A 25,424-nucleotide genomic window follows, 5' to 3' on the forward strand; every position below is an offset into this window, starting at 1 on the left:
GCACTCTGGAAGCCTCCTAAAGGATGTGCATGGCCATTTCTGCAAAGGGGGGCAGGATTTCGGGTGGCCAAAAATGCTATATTCAGTGTATAAGATGTTCCCGGATTTTCACCCTCTTTTTTGAGGGAAAAGGGTGCGTCTTATGCTCCGAAAAATATGGTAAGTCTTGAGTCGGGCAAAGAGAAAATATTGTAGAAAAGCAGCTCTTAAATCGGTGATGGCGAATCTATGGCATGCGTGTCAGAGGTGGCACACTGAGCCCACTCTATGGGCACGTGCACTGTCGCCAGCTGCCCCTCTGGTTTCCGGCACGCTGGTTTTGGCGGGCACCAGAGTGCCGGAAAATGGCTGGAAAATGGCCAAAGATGGCCAAAAAGCAGGCTGCTTGTATTTTTAATCATTTTTTTTTTAGTGGTGCAGTGGCCTAGAGGTGAAGCTCTCGACTCACAATCAGGAAGCTATGAGTTCAACCCTAGGTGGAGGCAGATATTTCTCTCTGGAGACAGTGAGAAACATATCTGCTGAATGAAACTCCGCATTGGCTACAGGAAGGGCATCTGGCCAGTAAACATTCAGCTCCATTCAGTTGCTCAAACTCCACTCCACAGGGGATTAGGGCTGTGATGGCAAACCTATGTCACCCATGCCATAAGTGGCACATGGACCATGTTTGCCGGCACGGCAGCCCTCAGCTCCAGGGTGCACACTGGCCAGCTGATTTTTAGCCTTCCGGAGGGCTTGGGAAGGCCATTTTAACCCTCCCCAGGCTCTCAAACATCCAGTTGGGCCATTGGGCCATTTTTTGCCCTCCCCAGGCTCTGGAGGCTTTCCTGAAGCCTGGGGAGGGTGAAAAACAGGGCACCTGACAAACCGGAAATTGGTTTCCAAACTTCGTGTTGACCTATTGGGCCTGTTTTTCACCCTCCCCAGCCTTTGGAAGCTTGTTTGTCATCCTGGGTCACATGCGAAGTAGAATATCTATCTTGTTGTGTGGAAAGTAAGAAGAGGAAAGAGTATTAGTAGGTTCAGCACCTTGAATTCTTATAAAGTAATAAAGGTGGAATAAAACTCAAATAAATAAACAAAATAAATTTGATTGGGTATCATCTGTGTATTGATGATGCCTCATTCCAAATGGACAGATAATCTCAAGTTTTGTAGACCTGAATAGGATACCGCAAGGATCAAAACCAGAATAATTCCCTACCAAAGGTTTCTGAGCATTACAGACACCAACAATGTGTCTGTGTGTTTTAATGATGAATCTTAATAATTTGTGGAAACTTGCAAAGTAAGTATTGTACTTACTGTGATCCATGTTTCTTTGCGATGTCACTGCAAGATACTCTTCAGATATTATAGCGTTATAATAGTTACATTTATTTTTTTAAAGAAAACAGTAAGATAACTTTTATTTCAGCTGCACATAAAAGCCACAGATTTGGAGGAAGGAGGAGGTGTTTTACCCTCAAAGAGGGAGAGAAACATTTCCAGACGCTACAGAAAGTATTATTTTATTACAACCCATTGCATTTCAAATACAGATATTTCCCTGGGGCTTAGAATATAGAGAGAAAGACAATAAAAAGAAAGGCAAAACAAAAGTTGGAAGCTCTTTTATTTATTATTTTTGGAGGGGGGAAATGTTTTGCAGTAATTATTTCACCCTTCAGCTCATCTCTGTCATGCTAGTCAATTTTAGTTAATAAAATTAAGAACAAATTCAGTGCCCATATGCTAATAAACTCAATTGTCACAGGGTAAAAAGTCTGTTGAATAAAATCTTAGCCAATGCCTAATTATAACCAAGCAACTCAGTATATATATATATTTTTAAAAAACATGTTTACCAAACATTGATAACTGTGCTTTTTTCCCCCAAAAAAAGTTCTAAAATGGATTTTTTCCATACAAGAGTCAGAGTTTTAAATCCTGTGGAAGCTTTCAAGCCTTCGGGTGCTGCTTTTAATGAGCCAGATTGTGAATTTTTTTTTAAAAAAGCAATATTTGAAGCAAGGATGCAGAATTCTTTTCTATTTGCGCTTCAGGGTGCAATTGCTCCAGGGTTACAGCTCCCCATCCTGGACTAAAGAAAATACATGTTTGCACTTTAGCAGTAATTCTAGAGTACAGATTATTATTTTTTTCAACTGGGGAGGCCCATTCATTTCTTCTTTAAGACCATAAGTTTCTTTTTCAACTTCCCACTCTAAGCAAAATTATTTAATGGGTATTCCTTGTTTGCAAAAAAAAATGCAGATGTTTGCAAAAAAAAACTATTTTTTGTTTGTTTTTAAGAGACTCAGTGCTCATTGCAATAAAGAGCATTGCTATATTATGGTTCCATTGTGGTTCTTTTGAGCTTATATACTAAGCTTTGTGTGGCTATGCAGAGTGGAAACCATTTGTGTATGGGATCAAAATCTGCAATATGGCAGTCTAAGCCCCTTTTATATATGTGTCAGTGTCACACCTTAATAAAACAGATTGCAATCCTGCACTCATCACTCTGTAATCAAGTAATCAAACTATATTCGGTAATCAAACTATATTTTCAATAGCTCTGGGAGTTCTTCCCTATTCAATGCTATTAGTACCATAGCTTCTTTCAGTATTACTCTGGGAAATTATTTTCTTTGGTATAAAGCAGGGGTGTCAAACTCAAGGCCCAGGGGCCGGCCTGCGGGGTACTTAGATCTGGCTACATGCGGCTGCCCTGGAAACAGCGAAGGACCAGCCCACAGTGTTTCTGCCAGAGAAAATGGGCTCACGAGTTCCGTATTTGGCTGCCAGGGCCTCCTGCAACCCTCTGCCAGTGAAAACAGAGCTTGGGAGGCCGCACGCTGGCAGAGCACTTGGGCCACCACAGGTGCCCCCGACAGGAGTAACTTTGAGCTGGCCAGGCCCATCCTGACCACACCCATTCTGGCCCCTGAGGTCAAACACAATGCAGCCCTCATTGAAACCGAGCATAGAGAATAATGCTAATAAGTTATATTGGGTTTTAATGGAGTGTCATTGCAAACCCCTATGTTTTTCCAGTTGTGGAACCACTGGAAATGCCATTCCAAGACTAGATAAATAGCTGAGCTCTTTCTCCTCTGTTTTGTGTGATGACAGACAATATTCAGAATATTTACCGGGTCAGTCCAGACGGATCCCTCCGAGTCACCTTTGCCAGCGGAATGGAGCTGACGCTGAATGCTGAGACACACATCCTGGCTGGTGTAGTCAACCCCACCTTAGGAAAATGTAATATCTCCTTACCTGGGGAGCACAACTCCAACCTTATCGAGTGGAGGCAAAGGAAGGAACAAACTAAAGGCAATATTTCCACTTTTGAAAGGAGGTTGCGGGTAAGTTTTCCCACTGAAGAGACCTACACTTCTGGCTCACACTGCAAATCTGCCAGTGTGGTTCTGTTTGCATTGTCAATTTCCTCTTTATGTCTCTTTCAAAGTGAGAGCCAGTTTGATGGTATTGGTTAAGGTATCAGGCTAAATACAGTCCCGCCAGAGGCACAAAGCTAGCTGGGTTATTTGGGGCCAGTCATTCTTTCTCAGCCCCAGAATGATACAATGGCAAATCACTTTTTTAAAAACATTGTCGAGAAACCTGCAGGGACTAGTACAAGCAGTTTCCAGAAGTCAAAAACTGGCTTGAAGGGACATATACAGAGGTGGGATTCAGCCGGTTTGGACTGGTTCGGGCAAACAGGATGTTAATATTAATTACATCCAATTTGCCGAACTAGTAGTTGCAGGGATTGGCTGGCCCCACCCACCCCACCGTGCCCCTCCCAGGAGTCTCCACAAGGCCTGTTCATCATGCCGGGTAAGTGCAAGGCCCACACAGTGGCTCTGGGATTGTGAAAAATTCTGGAAGCCCTGAAAGGGGCCTGTTTCCAGCCTCTGGGGGGCCTCCAGAGCCTGTAGGAGGGTGAAAACACCCCCCCAACCATAGTGTAGGAAGCCGAGTAGACTGCGCCCACCCAGCAACCAAGCAGAGAACCCGTTACTGGAATTTTTCAGTCCCACCCCTGGACACACACATATTTCAGCAACAGGTGACATTCTTATAAAACTAATTTTTTTTGGGGGGGGGGCAGTGTACACATTAGAAATTTTGACCATGAATTATAAGCATCTGTACAAAATTGCTGCCTTGGTGAATACTTCACTTTTTACAAAATGGAGGAGGGAGTATCCAGCTAAAAGCTTTTCAAAAATGCCTAACCTAATAAGAAATAAAGTTATTGCTGTGACCACAGATTGGAACAGCATGATGTAACATCAAAAGAAAAATAATAGTGAGGAAAAGAAATAGCATAACAGGAGGTGTGACATTCAAGAAAATTAAATTAAAACCTGTGCTTTAATTTAGAACGTAAGATATTTTTCAGTTTAAAAGAGATCATAGCACAATGACAAACTGTCATATAGGTAGTCCTTGCTTAATAACTGGTCTCTATTCAAATTACAACTGACCCTCCTCCAATATATTAGCAATAGCACTTAGACTTATATACCACTTCAGAGTGCTTTACAGCCCTCTCTAAGGGGTTTACAGAGTCAGCATGTTACCCCTCAAACAATCTGGGTCCTCATTTTACCGACCTCGGAAGGATGGAAGGCTGAGTCAACTTTCAGTCGGTCAAGATCGAACTCCTGACAGTGGGCAGAATTAGCCTGCAATCCTGCATTCTAATCACTGCACCACCATGGCTCTCATTACTTATCATTCCTTGTAGTTACAACGGCCGTACAAACACACACACACACACACACACACACACACTGCCTTTATGACTGTTTGTAGAGATCGGCGGTCACTTTACTGCGATTTGTGATGGTTTTTGTCAGTGGTGACCTACTGTGGGGTGTTACAGATTCTTTTCATGATGAGCTATTTTAAGGCAGCCAGATAGGCTAGATTGGATGCGCTGAGAGGTGCGCTGCTGTGTTTCACATTGCTCAGGGCTTTAATTACAAGCCTTTTAGTCTCCGTCTTTCCAATGGTGTTTCCAATCTCCATGTTTTACCTGAAAACAAGTAAACAGAAGAGCAAGGCGAACCAAGCTATTTATGATAAGCACAGCTAGAAGACTGCCTGAAGTTCAGTTTTCACCACCAAGCTTCCTGAGAAGGCCCAACCCTCCGTAATGAAGGAAAAGGTGGATCTTCCTATGTTTTAACTTACTTGTGTGGATTTGACCACCCCGTCTGTGCCACAAAAGGTCAAAGATTAGATTTAGCAGGAGATATGTAGATTAAGGACATGGTGGCTCAGTGGCTAAGATGCTGATCTTGTTGATCAGAAAGGTTGGCAGTTCGGCAGTTTGAATCCCTAGCGCCGCGTAACGGAGTGAGGTCCCGTTACTTGTCACAGCTTCTACCAACCTAGCAGTTTGAAGGCACGTAAAAAAGTAGAAAAATAGGGACCAACTTTTGTGGGAAGGTAACAGCGTTCCGTGCGCCTTCGGCGTTGAGTCATGCCAGCCACATGACCACGGAGGCATCTTCGGACAGCACTGGCTCTTCGGCTTTGAAACAGAGATGAGCACCATCCCCTAGAGTTGGGAACGACTAGTACATATGTGTGAGGGGAACCTTTACCTTCACCTTTATGTAGATAAAACTCTGACATTCTCATGCTGTCCACTGGTTGTTTGGATTTTTTGCATTATAGAAAGGTTGCCCTTCCCTTTTCCATTAGATTTGTTGAAGGCACAGAGTGAGAAATACATGGCAAAAGCAGCCTTTTTCCCTGCAGATCTCCAAAAGTGTACTTTTCTCCAATTTATTTTTATTTGGTTTTATTATTTGTTTATTCATTTATTTTTATGATGCTCACCTCCTCTATTGATGGTGGTATGGTGGCTCAGTGATTATAGACTTGTCAGCTAAAAAACCAGCAGCCTAGGTTCGAGACCCGAGCACCACCCAACAGGGTGAGCTACTGTCCTCGCCTTAGCTCCTGCCGACCTACAGTTTGAAAGCATGACAATCATCATCTTCATTTAATGACCCCGTAATCCCTTGTGGGGTAGAATTTGGGCAACTGATCTAGCAGAGTGTTTACAGTTACCGATATGCACATGCCCAGAGCTGCCAGGAGAAGGGAATAGTTAAGGAACAGAGGTCAACTCAGGAGAAAAAGCACGAGGGGATGCTGAATGACCCCTCCCATAGGGAATAAATAGGAGTAAAAGGGGAGTGGAGTTTGCAGGAGACAATTAGTTCATTTCAAGAACGTGAATATTTGCTTAGCTGAGTTTGTGCCTCACAGAGAGTCCTTGTGAAGTATTTCCTTGTACAGCATTGAGCCTGGAAGATATCGGCCTGGCAGCTCTCCAAGGACTGATAAGGTCTGTGTTGCAATTCACCCTTCAAAGACTGTTTGACGGGACTTTGCTGGCTGTGAATGCTAGGAATTCACATTAGCCCAATAAAAAGGTTTTTTTTGATCAGGACGAGGAGTCTGTTTCGTGATTTGGTGAAGCCTAGGTCAGAACAGTCTTAGGAGTTCGTTTCCAAAGCCACTTTGGTCTCTCCAGTCTTGCATTTACACAGGATGAGCTGCTGTCATTGTATCAGGTTGGCCTTTATGGCTTTCATTCAACAAGAGTATTAGCAGATCCCTGTGGCAGGTGAGTCAATACTTCTTTCCCCCTTACTCTCTTTAATTAACAGACTTGGGTTTAAAAGTGAAGACATCAATAAACTTACAGGGTGAAGAAACGCTTTAGGAAATCTGTTTTCAATTTGACGGAACTACTCCCTGGGGAGGTCTTGATTAACAGGGTGCATTCAAACTAATGATCTTTTAAAAAATGGCCTACCAACAAGTTAATCATTATAGATCTCTCAAATTTGATGGAAAATGGGAGAACAGAATATTCCAGGGCTTTCTTTAAGGCTCCCACAGCAGATGGACTGTTTTAGGGGTATCTCCGTTGGGAGACAGAAAATAGTGCAGCGGAATGTACAGCTAGAGAGAAGGAACGTTGCTGGTAGAAGAAAAACACACGAATAGAGTCTGAGATACTGCTAGTAAAAACAAGTAGCTTTACTACTAACAATAGCTTCACAAGCAGTGATAGTAGATGTGTGTCCAAACACAATTCAAAGTACAAACATTTGCTTACAGTCGCAGTTCATGTTCCAGTCATCAAGCGAGCAAGTAGTCATCAAGCATAGGAGAAGCAGAGAAGGAGAGTGAGCTTTCCTGACTCCCTCTTATTGCAAAGTTAATTACAGCTGATAAGTACATTCACCCATTTAAAGCAACATCCACCATTTGTTATTACGTATATACTCGAGTATAGGCCGACCCGAATATAAGCCGAGGCACCTAATTTTACCACAAAAAACTGGAAAAGTTATTGACTCGAGTATAAGCCTAGGGTGGGAAATGCAGCAGCTACTGGTAAATTTCAAAAATAAAAATAGATACCAATAACTTTAAAAGTACAAAAACCTTAGCTCATTCAGCAACCAAGCTAAAACACAAGAGTTAAAATCCTTCAAAACTGGATTCCTCATCATCATCGGGACATCGCTATGTGGCTGCTTGCCATAACAAGGAGGAGGTGGGACATCGTTGCAGAGTGGCAGGAGGGGGAGGAAGGGGAATCATAAGACAGCCCTGCATTACATTAGAATGTGAGGAGGGGGGATGGTGCGGTGCGCGCTGCGCGGCAAACTGACACAGAGGGAGGGGAAACTCACAGGGGCGCCGGGCCATTCACGAGCGTCACCCAGCAGCATGGCCCCGCCCCTTTTTCTCCTCCATTTCGGGCAAATTTTTCACTGACTCGAGTATAAGCCGAGGTGGCTTTTTTCAGCCCAAAAAGTAGGCTGAAAAACTTGGCTTATACTTGAGTATATATGGTATATATGAATCTATATTTCCTACCCAACACTAGGAGTATACACCCAACAGATGGCAACCTTGGCTTGAGAATGCTAAGGGGGGGTCAGACCTGATTAGTAGTTGGTTGGGAGGCATCGGGAAAAAACCTTGCAGTTTTCAGATAGATTGAGAAGCAAAAGCAAAAAAAAAAAAAAAAGACAACCCATCCTGGAAGAAGATAATAGCAAATCGCTTCCATATAATTGTCAACAAAATGATAAGGACATCTCCATGAAGTCACTAGGAATCAAGCTTGATCTGTATTATGCCATTCCATTCATTTCTGTAACTGAGAACGTCTGATTGAGTCTGAGAGAAGACTTGGGTTCATCCATCATTTGGAACCAGGGGTGAAATTCAGCAGGTTCTGACAGGATCTGGAGAAATGGTAGCAGAAATTTTGAGTAGTTCAGAGAACCGGCAAATACCACCGCTGGCTGGCCCCCGAGTGGGGTGGGAATGGAGATTTTGCAATATCCTTCCCCCAGGAGTGTGGAGGGAATGGGGATTTTGCAGTATCCTTCCCCTGCCACGCCCACTGAACCACACCCACCAAGCCACGCCACACTCACCAACCCCACACCCAGAGAACTGGTAGTAAAAAAAATTGAATTTCACCACTGTTGGGAATGAAGTTTAATTTGACCAGTTTGGAAAGGAATGGAATGAAATACTTTTATTTGGCTAAGCATTATTAGACACAGGAGAAATTTGTTTCCAGTGCAGAAGCTCTCAGTCTACATGCAAAGCAACATACATAATTATAATCATAATAACAGCAATAAGAAGGAGTAGTAAAGAAGGTAAGAAGCATAATAATACTACAGTGATACAATGTGGGTAAATAGACATAAGACAGTATAGTAGAACCTCTGGTCACGAACATTTCTGACCATGACCAAATCGGCTTCTGACCAAAAAAATCACAATTTTTCCCCCTTCTGCGCCATTTTTTTTGTTAGCACCAAATTTCCAAAATTGGGTTCGGATCACAATCAAATCAGGTTGTGACTAAAGTTATGGAACAAATTATAGTCATGGCCAGAGGTTCTACTGTATTGAGAATTAGGTATTCAGCAGAATGATGGCATGATGGCAAAAACTGTCCCTGTGTCTGGTTATTTTGGCATGCAATGCCTTACAAAGGCATCCCGAAGGGAAAAGTTGATGCAGTTTACGACCAGGATGTGAAGCATCTGTAGCAACTGTGAGCAAGTCCAAAGTTTCTTGGCACAACCATCAGTCATTGTCGATGTATCCCAGAGACTAGGTTCAGAGAAAAGCAAACAAATCACATGTCTATAATCTATAAATCCAGTCAACCATAATGCATGCTGTACTTTTCATTACAGAGTTTCCAATTTGCAATGTTTCTAGGTCAACGAGTCCTATTATGAGATTGGAATGGCTGCTCCAAGTTCAAAATGGACTGCAAGAATTGCAGATCTGTTCTGATGCTATCAGAAATGCCCCAAACTTGAAATATTGTCCTTATTGTCAGAACAATGCTGGGATACTTGCAGTAAAGCAATACGATCTGTTGTAAACTACAAGTGTTTTGCTCACCTCTGTTTAATAGCAGAACTGCTTATGTGACATAGGGTAGGGTAGGGATAGAGTAGAGTAGAGTAGAATAACAGAACAGAACAGAATAAAACTTTATTACGGTTATATACCAGCAACAGATGAGAATCATCACTGTTTACAATAGCATTAAAATACAGTACTACTAATAATAGTGGATAATAACATCTTTGGTAATAAAATACATGGTCTCGAACATTTGGGATTGTGCCCTTTTTTACATGATTGGAGGGCAGATAAGTAAGCGTGTAAATATAATTTCTCTAAAAATTGCAAGAGGTATCTACAAAAAAATTCGTGCAAGTTGACATCTATAATTTTGTAGCCAATTTTTTCCTTGTGGTCCTTGCAGCAGCAGAGAACTGCATGTGTGGTAGAAGGGTTTGAGTCCCGGAACTTATGTGCCAGGGCTTTCTTCTTATCTTCTTTAGGCTCACAACAGGAACTTGTTGTCCATTGATTTTGACCATTTAACAAGAACAGGGAAGATCTACGATGACCATCGCAAGTTCACCCTTCGGATCCTCTACGACCAGGCAGGCCGACCAATTCTTTGGTCACCCATCAATAAATACAACGAAGTGAACATCACTTACTCCCATTCTGGATTAGTAACATACATCCAGAGAGGAACCTGGACTGAAAAGATGGAGTATGATCCAAATGGGAAGATTATCTCCAGAACATGGGCGGATGGAAAAATATGGAGCTACACCTATCTAGAAAAGGTTATTAATCGTTGTAACTGGGGAGGAGTGAGAATGGGACGAGATCATTTTTGTGTGTTGGTTAAGTCAAATGAAGAAGGACGGGGCGACTCAGTGGCTAAGACGCTGAGCTTGTTAATCGGAAAGGTCAGCAGTTCAAATCCCTAACAGAGTGAGTTCCCGTTACTTGTCCCAGCTTCTGCCAACCTAGCAGTTCGAAAGCATGTAAAAATGAAAGTAGAAGGTTTAAGTGTTGACATCTTGGTTCAAAATGATGAGGTACCAGGTGATGGAGAAAGGTGGTTCTTTCAGACCATGGAGACCTTTTGCCAGTTAGAATTTCCATCAGTCTACAAAACAAAGTATGTTTAAATGTTTATGGAGATTCTCAGTCCTGCAGGTCATAGTTGTCCCAAAGGTGCTTTTTCAAAGGCAGCTGGACTTGGTCTTTGAAGACATTTTGTGTCTTACCCAAGAAGCTTCTTCAGTTCTGTCTGAAGAAGCTTCTTGGATGAGAAGCAAAACGTCTTCAAGGAAAAACAAAGTTTAGTTGCCTTTTGAAAAAGCATCTTTGGGACAGGAATGTTTAAAGCTCCAGTTCTACCACATTTGGAAGAACCGGACTGGGATATATGGACACGTTATTTACAATTGAAGCAATTTTTAGAAAAAAAGATACTCTCAATTGTATCCAAGCTATAAATAAGCCATTGATATCCTGTACTCTCCTACATGATGTCCCCCCACATTCTCCTGGGAATGTGATCACCCTGAGATCACTGGGTATATTCGATGAAATGTCTTACTTCACTCTAGTTACTTATCGTCTCTACCCTATCTAAAAAATGCCTTTGTGTGCCCTCTTGAAGCAGATCCCCTGGCTGAAATGGTGTTTGCAGTGTAGGGCAGTGAGGGCGAGCCTTTTAGAGACCGGGTGCCCCAACTGCAATTCAAAACCCACTTATTTATTGCAAAGTGCCAAGACAGCAATTTAACCTGAATAATGAGGTTTTACTACCTAAAACAATGGTAAACAAGGCAGAGTTCAGCTAATTGTTCTAAGAAAAATGTGATAAATGCACTTTTATGTCTCTTCATTTTTTTCCGTTTTTGAAAATATTACTTTTAGCAACAATAAAAAAGAAAAACCTTTGTAATATCATTTCTCTCTTTCCCTCCCTCTCTTTCCCACCCTTTCTCTCTTTCTCTCTCTCTCCTTCCCTCTCCCCCTCTTTCTACCCCCCTCTCTTTTTCCTTCCCTTTCTTTCTCTTTATTTCTTTCCCTCCCTTTCTCTCTTTCTCTCTTTCCCTCTTCCCCTCTTTCTCCCCCTCTCTCTTTCCCTCCCTTTCTCTCTTTCTCTCTCTCTCTTTCCCTCTCCTCTTCTTTCTCCCCCTCTCTCATTCCCTCCCTTTCTCTCTTTCTCTCTCTTTCCCTCTCCCTCTCTCCCCCCTCTCTTTCCCTCCCTTTCTCTCTTTCTCTCTCTCTTTCCCTCTCCTCCTCTTTCTCCCCCTCTCTCATTCCCTCCCTTTCTCTCTTTCTCTCTCACTCTTTCCCTCTCCCCCTCTTTCTCCCCCTCTCTCTTTCCCTCTCTTTCTCTCTCACTCTTTCCCTCTCCTCTTCTTTCTCCCCCTCTCTCATTCCCTCCCTTTCTCTCTTTCTCTCTCACTCTTTCCCTCTCCTCCTCTTTCTCCCCCTCTCTCTTTCCCTCCCTTTTTCTCTTTCTCTCTCTTTCCCTCTCCCTCTCTTTCCCTCCCTTTCTCTCTTTCTCTCTCACTCTTTCCCTCTCCTCCTCTTTCTCCCCCTCTCTCTTTCCCTCCCTTTCTCTCTTTCTCTCTCTTTCCCTCTCCCTCTCTTTCCCTCCCTTTCTCTCTTTCTCTCTCACTCTTTCCCTCTCCCCCTCTTTCTCCCCCTCTCTCTTTCCCTCTCTTTCTCTCTCACTCTTTCCCTCTCCTCTTCTTTCTCCCCCTCTCTCATTCCCTCCCTTTCTCTCTTTCTCTCTCACTCTTTCCCTCTCCTCCTCTTTCTCCCCCTCTCTCTTTCCCTCCCTTTCTCTCTTTCTCTCTCTTTCCCTCTCCCTCTCTTTCCCTCCCTTTCTCTCTTTCTCTCTCACTCTTTCCCTCTCCCCCTCTTTCTCCCCCTCTCTCTTTCCCTCTCTTTCTCTCTCACTCTTTCCCTCTTCCTTTCTCCCCCTCTCTTTCCCTCCCTTTCTCTCTTTCTCTTTTCCTCTCCCTCTCTCCCCCCTCTCTTTCCCTCCCACCCTCCCTCCCTCTCTCTCCCTCCTTCCCCCCCACCATCTCCCCCCCAGTGGGAAAAACGTGATGGAGTTGAGCTGGGGTGATGGCACATGTGCCCACAGAGAGGGCTCTGAGTACCATCTCTGGCACGCATGTCGTAGCTTTGTTACCACTGGCATAGGGCATCCTGATTGATTTACCCCACTAGGCTCCCTGAAAAGCTCATTTCCTAACATTATGTTGTTTTTCTTTCTTTCAGTCTGTGATGCTCCTTCTGCATAGCCAGCGCCGCTATATCTTCGAACATGACCAGTCGGATTACCTGCTGTCTGTCACCATGCCAAGTATGGTCCGCCACAGTTTTCAAACCATGCTCTCTGTTGGCTACTATCGAAACCTTTACTCTCCGCCAGACAGCAGTGCCTCCTTCGTCCAGGATTTTTCCAAAGATGGACGGCTCTTGCAATCTTTCTACCCGGGAACAGGCCGCCGAGTTCTTTACCAATATACACCACACGGCAAGCTCTCCGAGATCCTTTACGATACCACACAGGTCTCCTTTACTTATGAAGAATCATCCGGCGTTATTAAAACCATACACTTGATGCATGATGGGTTTATTTGCACCATCAGATACAGGCAAACAGGTGGGTTGAGATTAGGTTCCTAGGTGTTGTGGCCCGCCAGTAGCCAGCAGAGCTGGCAACAGATTCAGACAGTGAGGAGGTTGGGGAGGGACATGGGCCAGTCCTGGAGTCTGGGGAAGGCTCTGATGAGGGCTCTGTGCTGGAGGCAGAGGGGGGACCAGGGCTGTCTGACAGTTATCAACTGCCTTCAGAGTCAGATATCAGTGACGCAGACAAACAGCTGGAGCCTGTTCCCAGTGTGCGCATATGCAGAGTTGCCAGACGAAGGGAAACAGCTAAAGAACGGGGGTCTACATGGGAGTAAGGCCTCAGGTGGACAATGAATAGCCCCTCCCAGAGAAAATAAAAGAGGAGCAAAAGGAGAATGGAGTTTGCAGGAGACAATTAGTTTGCTTAATTGGTTCGTGACTCTCTGAGATACCTTGCCACGTTTTGCATATATCAGCCTGGCAGCTCTCCAAGCCAGATAAGGTCTGTGACTGTAAATCCTTCCTTGAAAGACTTTGCTGGATGTGAATGAGCAGAATTCACAGTCAATTGATAAAAGGGGTTTTTGTCAGGACAAGGAGTTTGCTTCATGCTCTTGGGAAGCCCAGGTCAGAACACTAGGTGTCACCTGTTATTGGCAACTATTCATCATTCTCATGAAGATCTGCTACCCTGAGGTTCAACTTTTCTTTTATACAAAAGCGCTATTTTGAAAGCATCACTTGAAAAAACCTCTTCTGGATAAATCTGTTCTGTATTCCAGAAGGATGTCGTTTATTCATTAAACCTTTTCATTTGTTAGAGTGACTAAGTAAACAAATAACATAACAATAGCCTCTGGTGCATATAGTCCCTGATGTCTTCTGGTTTGCTAGATCTTTGGACAACCACCTAAAGAATTTGATTTTGTAATGGGATAGGACTGGAAAATTCTATTGAAGAAATATTAGATGTATGTAAGTAGTTTAAAAAAAAGATCTGTGTTTTTAATTTTTATTACAGCACTCTGCAAGTATTTCAGAATTAAAACTCCAGAATTAAAAATTGCGACTGGAATTCTATATGGCTAGAAAGTGGTTTAGGATATCTGTGTGGCAATGCCTTGTCCTGCTATCCCACAAACCTATAAGTTATGCAATAATGGCAATCTATCAAATTTGGTATAGGTTTGTTTGGTTAAGATTAGATTTAAACTGTATAATTTTAAAGCTAAAATATCTTTAAAAAGGAAAAAGAAGATGAAGATTTATGATAATCTGTTAGATAGAATATGCTAGTACTGCCTCTTGCATGGCACAATCATTTCTTTTAAAAAAACATTTTTTATTTATTTTTGTTGCATATTTGACTTCTTTTGTAAACAGAGTGTTGCCCAGGTTTTTGCCCTCTAACATCTTCTCATATGCATAATTCATTTTACATCATATTTCCATTTCCAATTTCAACCATATTATTTTCTTTCCATATTTTCCATCTTAGATTTAATTTCTTCTTAATAAATACACATCATTATTTGCCCCTCTAAGTTAATCAAATTTAACATTTCATTTCCATCTTTTATTCTATTTTACTATAGGTAACATATATCCTCAGATTTAATTTTGTATGATATACATTTCTCTTAGTTAATTATCCACAATTAATAGTATTAATCTATTTCCCTCAGGTCATATTAACTATATGCCATTAACAATATTAACATATTTCATTTTATTCTACTGGTAAATCCTTTTCCTTCTTTCCTCCTTTCCTAACCATTTTCTCTTGGTCTCTCAGAAACTTCACTTCTTTTATATTCTCTTCTTTCACCTAGCTTTTTCTTTCCTTTTTTGTTTTTGTAATTTCTATGTTTTTTCTTCCCAATCTTTTTTCTTCCTTTTAGTTTTATTGTTCTAGTAACTTTCCCAAGTTTTTTCCCAGTCTTTCCCCACTATTTCCACCTTTGCTGTTTAATTTTCTCTTTTTGGGGACCAATTCTCCTTGCCTACTTTTAGTGTACCACTGTAAATCCCAGTGCAATCATCTGGATATTTTTCTTTTTCAGTCCTTCTTTCTTCTATAATATCTTATTGTTTTTCACTTGATCCCTTTTCTATCCCCTTTTCTCCTCTGCTCATAGCACAATCATTTCATATAATATCACTAGGAAATGCTTCCAAGAACATATCTAATATAGATTAACTTTAACTATAGTTAATAACTAAATTCTAAGTAATTATTCCAAAACCTATAGTATCCAAACCAAAGGTGCCCACTTCCCACAAAATGAGCAACCATTAAGAGCCGAGGTGGTGCAGTGGGTAGAGTGCAGTACTGCAGGCCACTTCAGCTGACTGCTAGTTCAGCAGTTCAGCGGTTCAAATCTCACCGGCTCAGGGTTGACTCAGCCTTCCATCCTTCCGAGGTGGGTAAAATGAGGACCCGGATTGTTGTTGGGGGCGATATGCTGACTCTGTAAACCGCTTAGAGAGGGCTGAAAGCCCTATGAAGCGGTATATAAGTCTAACTGCTATTGCTTTAAATGGTCTGAAGAATTTGGAAGCTTCCTCACAATTATGTGGGTTTTTAATTAGGCATAATAAAGATGCATTTTAATGATAATTCTTGAGATCTTTTTTCTCCTAATGGATTGCCCTGGTTGCTAACTTCTTGGTTGACTAAATTGATGTGTCTCCCCCAGCATCCCTGGGCAGCTTTCTCTTCTTAACTACCCATTTTACTTTTTCTCTATAGGACCTCTAATTGGCCGACAGATATTCCGATTTAGTGAAGAAGGTCTGGTGAATGCCAGATTTGATTATAGCTACAACAACTTTCGGGTAACCAGCATGCAAGCAATGATCAACGAAACGCCACTCCCTATCGATCTGTACCGCTACGTAGACGTGTCTGGGAAAACAGAACAATTTGGGAAATTCAGCGTCATCAATTATGACTTAAATCAAGTTATCACCACCACCATGATGAAGCATACCAAAATTTTCAGTGCCAACGGCCAAGTGATAGAAGTGCAGTACGAAATTCTGAAATTCATTGCCTACTGGATGACCATTCAATATGACAACATGGGACGTATGGTGATCTGTGACATCCGAGTAGGAGTAAACGCCAACATCACACGGTACTTCTATGAATACGACGCTGATGGGCAACTTCAGACTGTCTCTGTGAATGACAAGACTCAGTGGCGCTACAGCTATGACCTCAATGGAAATATCAACTTGCTCAGCCACGGGAACAGTGCACGGCTCACACCTTTGAGGTACGACCTCCGAGACCGCATCACAAGGCTAGGAGACCTTCAGTACAAGGTGGATGAAGATGGCTTCCTTAAACAAAGAGGGAATGACATTTTTGAGTACAACTCCAATGGCTTCCTGAGCAGAGCTTACAACAGGGTTTCTAGTTGGACTGTCCAGTTTTGCTACGATGGTTTGGGACGAAGAGTAGCCAGCAAGTCAAATCTAGGTCAACATTTACAGTTCTTCTACGCAGATCTCTCCAACCCAGTAAGAATTACTCACTTGTACAATCACAGCAGTTCAGAAATCACATCCCTTTATTACGATCTCCAAGGCCACTTGATAGCTATGGAGTTAAGCAGTGGTGAAGAGTATTATGTGGCCTGTGACAACACAGGGACACCCTTGGCTGTCTTCAGCAGCCGGGGGCAAGTGATCAAAGAAATCCTTTACACGCCTTACGGTGAGATCTACCAGGACACCAACCCAGATTTTGAAGTGGTGATCGGTTTTCACGGAGGACTGTATAATTCTTTGACTAAGTTGGTGCACTTGGGGCAAAGAGATTATGATGTCATTGCTGGACGTTGGACAAGCCCGAACCATCGCATCTGGGAAGAACTGAAGAATGTTCCCAAACCATTTAACCTTTATGCTTTTGAAAATAATTATCCAGCTGGTCAAATACAAGATGTGGCTAAATATACTACAGGTAAGACATTTCTGGCTATTCATTTGCTTAAACTGAGGTTAGTGAGCATCATTGTAGATCTCTGAAGACTGTCTATGGAGAGTCTCAATCATCCAATCATCATTCTTAAAGATGAACGGTTGCAAGGAATGGGTGTGGCTAGTCTAGTGAAGAGAAGGACCAGGGGAGACATGGTAGCAGTATTCCAATATTTGAGGGGCTGCCACAGAGAGGTCAAACTATTTTTCAGAGCACCCAAAGGCCAGACAAGGAATAATGGATGGAAACTGACCAAGGAGAGATTCAACCTGGAAATAAGGAAAAATTTTCTGACAGTGAGAGCAATCAACCGGTAGTACCACAAAACCGCGGTAGACAAAACCGCGGTCGACGAAAGTGCGTATGTGACGTCATCACAGCGCGACGAAAAAGATAGAAAAATGTAAAAATAAAGCGAAAACCTTACCCTAACCCCCCCAAACCTAACCCTAAACCTAACCCTTAACCTAACCCTAAACCTAACCCTAAACCTAACCCTTAACCTAACGAAAAACCTAACGCTAACCCTTAACCTAACGCTAAACGTAACGCTAACGCTCTAAACCTAACCCTAACCCTTAACCTAACCCTACCCCTAACCCTAAACCTAACCCTTACCTTTATGTGAATCGGCTTGCTGTAATTTAATTTTTATTTCAATTTTTCGATGTTTTTCGTCGCGCTGTGATGACGTCACATACGCGCTTTCGTCAACCGTGCTTTTGTGGAACGCGGTTTTGACGGGTCACGCAATCAACCAATGGAACAGAAGTTGCCTTCAGAAGTTGTGGGAGCTTCATCACTTGAGACTTTCAAGAAGAGATTGGATTGCCATTTGTCAGCCTCCAGTGATGAAGCTCCCACAACTTCTGAAGGAAAGCTGTTCCATTGGTTGAGTGTTCTCGTCGTCAGATAATTTCTCCTTATTTCCAAGTTGAATCTCTCCTTGGTCAGTTTCCATTCTTTATTCCTTGTTTGGCCTTCAGGTGCTTTGGAAAATAGCTTGACCCCCTTCAAATATTGAAACACTGCTATCATGTGTCCCCTGGTCCTTCTTGGCACTTTTAAGACTTGTGGACTTCAACTCCCAGAATTCCCCAGCCAGCCATGGAATTCTGGGAGTTGAAGTCCACGAGTCTTAAAATGGCCAAAGTTGGAGACCCTATCTGTAGATCGTATTAATTTCAGTTAGTGCTGATCAAGACAAAGGGAGTGTGAGGTATTTCAGCAGGGACAGGAATGAAATTGGCTGAGGGAAGATTTTTTGGTTGTTGAGAAATTCTGCTACTTCCTTTCCTCTTTATGAAGGAACTGAAATGGAAAGTACGTAGCACTGCGGTTTTCCAACTGAGAAGCAATCGTCTCTTTTTCTTTTTGGCTAAAAGCCTCCTGCAGAATTAATAAAAGCACAACATGAGAGTCAGAGCCATCGGGCTGATTATTTAGAAGTCATGACCCCAAAGGAAAAAGGGGTGAAGAAGGAAGATGAAAACAAATGTACCTGCACTTCCTTAAAAGTTTAAATAGTCGTGATGCCCTGCTGTACGTTTTAAATATTTCATCCATGTTACATAATTTAAAGAGGCAAGCAAAGGAAGAAATTGTACAGCGCAGGACATATTCCATACTTAGTACAGGTCATGACTCTTATTACAGCAGAGGAGAGCTACAGTTATGGTGTGGGGGAATAGTCGTGGGAGACCGTGGGGAAAGCAGCAGACAGGGGAAGCGATAAGAGGCAGATGAGCCCACAGCAGGAGTAGGATGTGGCAAGCATCTCAGAAGGGACCTTCCCAGAGGTGGGATTCAGCAGGTTCTGACCAGTTCTTGAGAACCGGTAGCAGAAATTTTGAGTAATTTGGAGAACTGGTAAATACCACCTCTGGCTGGCCCCGCCCCCATCTATTCTCTGCCTCCTGAGTCCCAGCTGATCGGGAGAGAATGGCGATTTTGCAGTAACCTTCCCCTGGAGTGAGGAGGGAATGGAGATTTTACAATATCCTTCCCCTGCACACCCACCAAGCCATGCCCACAGAACTCCATTATTGGACCTTCCCTAGTTTTTCTTACTGTAAAGGTGAGGGGGAGAAACATACTTTCAGGCTTGAACAATTCAGTTAATGTAACTTTACAATAAAGTGGAATTAGTTCATCTATCAACAACCAATTCATGGAACAGAAGTTGCCTTCAGAAGTTGTGGGAGCTTCATCACCGGAAGCTTTCAAGAAGAGATTGGACTTCCATCTGTCAGAAATGGTGTAGGGCAGGGGTATCAAACACAAGGGCCATGGGCTGGGTCCGGCCTGCCCTCGGGGCCATCCTGGAAAATGTAATGGCCAGCCCGTGTCGCTTCGGCCCGCTCTACCCAATGCAAAGAGGAAATATGCCAGCAGTTTGGGGAGTGCAATCAAGCTGGCCACACCCACCTAGTCAGCCACACCCACCCAGTCAGCCACGCTTGGGGTCAACCACAGCTCTAATGCGGCCCTCAATGAAATTGAGTTTGACACTCCTGGTGTAGGGTCTCCTGCTTTGGGGGGGGGGGTTGGACTAGATGACCTATAAAGTCCCTTCCCACTATATTGATCTGAATCTGGGCATGCTTCCCAACTGGACTACCCTACAAGGCTGATAACTGCTACCTACTCTTCCAAACATTTCAGTCAGATTTTGTTAATCTTTTTTTCACTCCCTTTTCCCAGACAGAAATATTTAGAGACTTTTTAATATTTGGGAAAGTTTGTTTCACCACAGTGTTTCCAGTATTCAAAGTTTCTTAAGAGATCTTAATCAAAGAAGATTAACACTTGTTTAATGTTTAAACAAGGGTTTAATGTTTAGGAATTCTTTGCTTTTACACTGGCGTTTCTACCAATCGAACCCTTCTTGGTTCCCTTGATAGATATCGGAAGTTGGCTTGAACTGTTTGGATTCCAGCTTCACAATGTCCTTCCTGGGTTCCCAAAGCCAGAGATGGACACCGTGGACACAACCTATGAGCTTTTGCAGCTTCAAACCAAGACCCAAGAGTGGGATCCTGGAAAGGTAAGTCAAAGGCTTCTGAAGGATCTAAGCTGGAGAAGGCTGAAGACAACCAATGCAGCAGTTAGAGCTGGATTGGGAATTTATTTATTTATTTATTTATTTATTCATTCATTCATTCATTCATTCATTCATTTATTTATAGTTTTATCAACAAGTACAAGGAAACAAGTATGAAAAACACATGAAAAAATGGCACAAATAAATGGATATAAATAAGCAAAACATAGCCATAAACACATAAAAAGAGTACATATCAATGGGGACAATAGGACAGGGACGGTAGATACGCTTGTGCACTTATGCACGCCCCCCTTAGGGACCTCTTAAGAAACACGTAAGGTCCACAGTAGACAGCTTAAGGTAAAAGGTATGGGAGTTAGAGAAACTAACAATAGGATCGGGGAGCGTGTTCCACGTATTTACTACTCTATTGCTGAAATCGTTTTTCCTGCAATCAAGATTAGAGTGGATTACATTTAGTTTGTATCTATGGATAGCCCTTGTGTTATTGCAGTTGAAGTAAAAGTAGTCATTAATAGGTAGGACATTATGGCAGATGATCTTGTGCACTAGTTCAAGGTTATCCAGGCCTAAAATTTCAAGCCTGGTGGTATACGGAATTTTATTACGATCAGAGGAGTTGGAGTACTCGTCTTGTAAAATTCCTGCAATTGATGCACTATCCAATATTAGAGCGTATAACTTACTGGTGCAAAGTCAATGAATTGGAGACTGATAGACTCCCCAAGTTATGTCTTCTGGAGCAAATAAAATTACAATCACAAATCTCCTGGATCACCAAACTAACAAATTTTGTAAGAAATTCTTCCTGTCTCTTGCATAATAGGAGAACAACTCAAAAAAAAAGAGCTGCCCAAAGAATTAAGGGTATAGAAGCACAAAATGATATAGCTACCCTTGGTAAGGTGGCTAACTTGAAATGGCTAAGCAAATACAAGCATACTTTTCAAGTAGACAGCTATTTGAAGTTGCAATTGCCAAAACATGTTAGGGAGATATTTACAAGAGCGAAATTCAAACGGCTTGACACAATGGTCAGATATGGGAGATTCCATCCTATGCCTTACAATGAGCATCTCTGCAACTGCAGAGCGGCAGAGGTAAAACACTTGGCTCAATCCTATTTGATTGTTACTTGTATAAGGGGGTGACAGACAAGTACCTTGGTCTATATACCAAAAGAATGATTCATTGGGATCCCCATATCAAAACAACTTATTTTATGTGTGGCCAGAACCTGAAAATAACATTTAATACAGCACAGACAGGGGTAATAAGTTGGAGAAGGCGGGTGACAACCAGTGATAGGCATAATAATATCACAAGTGGGAGAGGGAATTCACAGGGCAAATACAAATATGTGCACTAATCACGCAGAGCTCTTTGTAGGCTTATAAAGCCAGAGTATTTCAGCAAAGATGGAGAAGATAGTTTTTGCAGTTGTTCTTTCTCTGATAGTGAAATGGTCTTGGCACGCGTTCCATTCATTGAGTAACTTATTGATAGCAATAGCATTTATATACTGCTTCGCAGTGCTTTACAGCCCTCTCTAAGCGGTTTACAGAGTCAGTATATTTTCCCCAACAATCTGGTTCCTCATTTTACCCACCTCAGAAGGATGGAATTCTGAGTCAACCTTGAGCCAGTCAGAATTGAACTGCTGGCAGTGGGCAGAATTACCCTGCAATACTGCATTTTAACCACTGGGAAGGAGGGAAGGAGAGAGGGAAGGAATGAAGAGCAATGGCAATTAGACTTATATACCGCTTCACAGTGCTTTACAGCTCTCTAAGCAGTTGAATCAGCATATGGCCCCCAACAATCTGGGTCCTCATTTTACCGACTTTGGAAGGATTGAATTTTGAGCTGGTCAGAATTGAACTGCTGGCAATTGGCAGAATTAACCTGCAATGCTACATTCTAACCACTGTGCCACCACGGCTCTAGATGTAGGAGTTGACCAGGCTGAGCTCGAGAGAGGGGTCAAATGTGTCATCAGTCCCTCGCACCCACAAGAGATCAGCCCACCTTGAATTCCTTCTATCCTTATCTATCACAAATTTCCTTTGGCTGTTAGTAGTTCAGATTCTTGTAGAGAGCTTAATCTTGCAATAAATCATTATGCTCATTTGAACTGGCTGGCTCTCCTGATTTCCCTGGTGCTTGACAATTGATTTGGGATGGACGTATGCAAAGATTCTGTGAAAGATCCTTCCTTCCTTCCTTCCTTCCTTCCTTCCTTCCTTCCTTCCTTCCTTCCGCATGGCACTTGGTCTTGGTTTTTTCCTCCCTCCCTCCTTCCTCTTTCCTTCCTTCCTTCCTTCCTTCCTTCCTTCCACATGGCACTTGTATTGGTCTTGGTCTTTTCCTCCCTCCCTCCATCCCTCCCTCCTTCCTTTCTTCCTTCCTTCCTGCCTGCCTGCCTGCCTCCCTCCCTCCCTCCTTCCTTCCTTCCTTCCACATGGCACTTGTATTGGTCTTGGTCTTTTCCTCCTTCCCTCCTTCCTTCCTCTTTGCTTCCTTCCTTCCTTCCTTCCTTCCTTCTTTCCTTCCTTCCTTCCTTCCTTCCTTCCTTCCGCATGGCACTTGTATTGGTCTTGGTCTTTTCCTCCCTCCCTCCTCTTTCCTTCCTTCCTTCCTTCCACATGGCACTTGTATTGGTCTTGGTCTTTTCCTCCATCCCTCCCTCCTTCCCTCCCTCCTTCCTTCCTTCCTTCCTTCCTCCCTCCCTCCCTTTGTAACCTAATAACACAACTCTCTGGAGCATAGTCCCAGTGCTCAGAGACACAATACATTGCCTTTTGGTTATGAAGAATTCTTTTGTAACCCCATTTCTTCCAACCTGAAATACAGGAGGCAAAAAATTGCCTTGAGTGACAGTGGGGCATTTTAAAATGTTTTAATCACATTCATACCAAACAAACCTTAAGTCAGGAATGGCCATTATCTGTAACTGGAAGGGGACACTCATTCTCAAGCACAGCTTCACTAAAATCTACAATTTCTGCATTATTTGCAGGAAATAATTCTCTGCTGTACAAAATGTTCAGTAAGCGCAAACCAAAAAGTTCCATATCCAGTCAATAAAGTGACACATTTTAAGATCAGTTGTTCAGTTCTGGAAACTCGCAAATATGTCTCAAAGAGCAGGCATCTGGAAATGTGGCTTCCAGTGCCATTTTGTTTTCTCATTTCATCAATCTTGCAGAATGTGCGTCCACATCCATGCTCTACAACTGTTAGTCGTGACAACTTTCCTGCACCAATGTTTGGAAATTCCCATGCGGTAGATTCAATGAAAAGTTGGTATTGTGTTGTGTTGCTCTAAGAAACTACATTCACTTTTGATACTGTCTTCTTCCTTTATTTTCCATCCTTCCTTCTCTTTACTCCCCTTCCTTTTCACTTTCCCTTCCTTTCTTCTCTTTATTGTCCTTCCTTCCTTCCTTCCTTCCCTCTCTGTCTCCTTCTTTCTTTCCTTCCTTCCTTTTCTTTCCTTTCCTTCCTTCTCTTTATTCTCCTTTTCCTTCCTTCCTTTTCTTTCCTTTCCTCCCTTCTCTTTAATCTCCTTTCTTCCCTCTCTGCTTCCTTCTTTCTTTCCTTCCTTCCTTTTCTCTTTCCTTTCCTTCCTTCTCTTTATTCTCCTTCCTTCCCTCTATGTCTCCTTTCTTTCTTTCTTTCTTTTTTTCTTTCCTTCCTTCCTTTTCTCTTTCCCTTCCTTCGCTCTCTGCCTCCTTCTTTCTTCCTTCCCTCCCTCCTTTATCCCTTCCTCCCTCCCTCCCTTGCTTCCTTCCTTCCTTCCCAGACTATTCTTGGCATTCAGTGTGAACTACAGAAACAACTCCGGAACTTCATTTCCTTGGACCAGCTTCCCATGACCCCCAAATACAGTGTCAGCCGATGTACAGAGCGGGCAAGACAGCCCCAATTTGCTGCCGTTCCTTCGGTCTTTGGGAAGGGCATCAAATTCGCAATTAAAGATGGGCAGGTAACAGCAGACATTATCGGCGTAGCCATTGAGGACAGCCGACGCATCGCTGCCATCCTCAACGGTGCCCATTACCTGGAGAACCTCCACTTCACCATCGATGGACGAGACACGCACTACTTCATCAAACTCGGGTCTTTGGAAGAAGACCTCTCTCTCATCGGCAACACCGGGGGGCGGCGGATCTTGGACAACGGGGTCAATGTCACGGTGTCACAGATGACTTCGGTCATCAACGGGAGGACAAGGCGATTTGCGGACATCCAACTCCAGCATGGTTTTTTGTGCTTTAATGTTCGATATGGTACGACTATCGAAGAGGAGAAAAACCACGTCTTGGAGATCGCCCGTCAAAGAGCTGTGCTACAAGCTTGGACTAAGGAACAAAAGCGACTGCAAGATGGTGAAGAAGGTACAAGGGCTTGGACCGAGGGGGAGAAGCAACAGCTTTTGAGCACTGGGAAAGTGCAGGGTTATGACGGATATTTTGTCTTATCTGTGGAGCAGTATCTAGAACTTGCAGACAGTGCCAACAATATTCACTTTATGAGACAGAGTGAAATAGGCAGAAGGTAACAGACCTACAAGCGACATGTTTCCTGCCTTCACATCACCAAAGACTGCCTGTTTTTAAATGAAGATGTTAAGTAACAGTTTATTGTATTGGTTTTTCTAGAGCAGAACTCTGTGTATATATAAATATAGAGGGGGAAAAGAAACATATCCTACTGCCTTTAAATGTGACAGAAGATGGTATTTTAATATAGTTTGTTTAAATGCTTTGGGAGATGGCGATGGTTCTTTGTTCTAAGGCAGTTTATATTCAGTGTTTGGGTGCAGCATTCTCAGTGTTGAACATCAATCCGAGAGAATCCAGATGGGCAAAATATTTAACAAACTGTCTCCTTTCCTTTCTTTCAGAATAGCTTGTTGGTTACTTAGTTTGCCTACAACATATAAAAAGGGATGGAGCCAGTGCCGTGAATTGCTTGGTTCCACTCAGGACCCCTCTCAAAACTATCTTCCCCTCCTGAAAATAAGCCCTCCCTGAAAATATTGCAGCACAGCAGCAGCCATGAGGTGACCACGCTCGCCACCTCCTGCACCTCAAAAATAATAAGACCTCCCCGAAAACAAGGCCAAGTGCTTATTTCGGGAGGGGTCAAAAGAAAATAGGACCCTGACTTATTTTGGGGGGAAACACGGTATATGAACCATTTTGCCACAAGTTGTTTAGTCAATTGAAAATAAATCCAAATTTTAGTTGTTGCCTTATAAGAAAAGATTAAAATGAATTCTGCTTGGAATTCCGAGGTGGTTTT

General features: G+C 42.8%; 1 protein-coding gene across 5 annotated transcripts in view; it reads left to right on the forward strand.

The window, feature by feature from the left end:
* TENM1 (teneurin transmembrane protein 1) overlaps positions 1 to 25,424 on the forward strand; it is a 647,679-nt gene extending 622,255 nt beyond the window's left edge. For all 5 annotated transcript variants that reach the window (XM_087727833.1, XM_087727832.1, XM_087727835.1 and 2 more), the window contains exons 26-31: positions 3,121 to 3,356; positions 9,930 to 10,226; positions 12,700 to 13,087; positions 15,809 to 17,029; positions 19,951 to 20,093; positions 23,920 to 25,424. In XM_087727833.1, coding sequence (XP_087583959.1) covers positions 3,121 to 3,356; positions 9,930 to 10,226; positions 12,700 to 13,087; positions 15,809 to 17,029; positions 19,951 to 20,093; positions 23,920 to 24,678 — 3,044 coding nt within the window. In that variant the 3' untranslated portion in view covers positions 24,679 to 25,424. The remainder of the gene's footprint in view (positions 1 to 3,120; positions 3,357 to 9,929; positions 10,227 to 12,699; positions 13,088 to 15,808; positions 17,030 to 19,950; positions 20,094 to 23,919) is intronic.

The sequence above is a fragment of the Thamnophis sirtalis genome, unplaced genomic scaffold (assembly GCF_051295495.1).
Source record: "Thamnophis sirtalis isolate CommonGarterSnake01/CBP01778 unplaced genomic scaffold, rThaSir2_p1.2 scaffold_13, whole genome shotgun sequence".
Taxonomy (NCBI): Eukaryota; Metazoa; Chordata; class Lepidosauria; order Squamata; family Natricidae; genus Thamnophis; species Thamnophis sirtalis.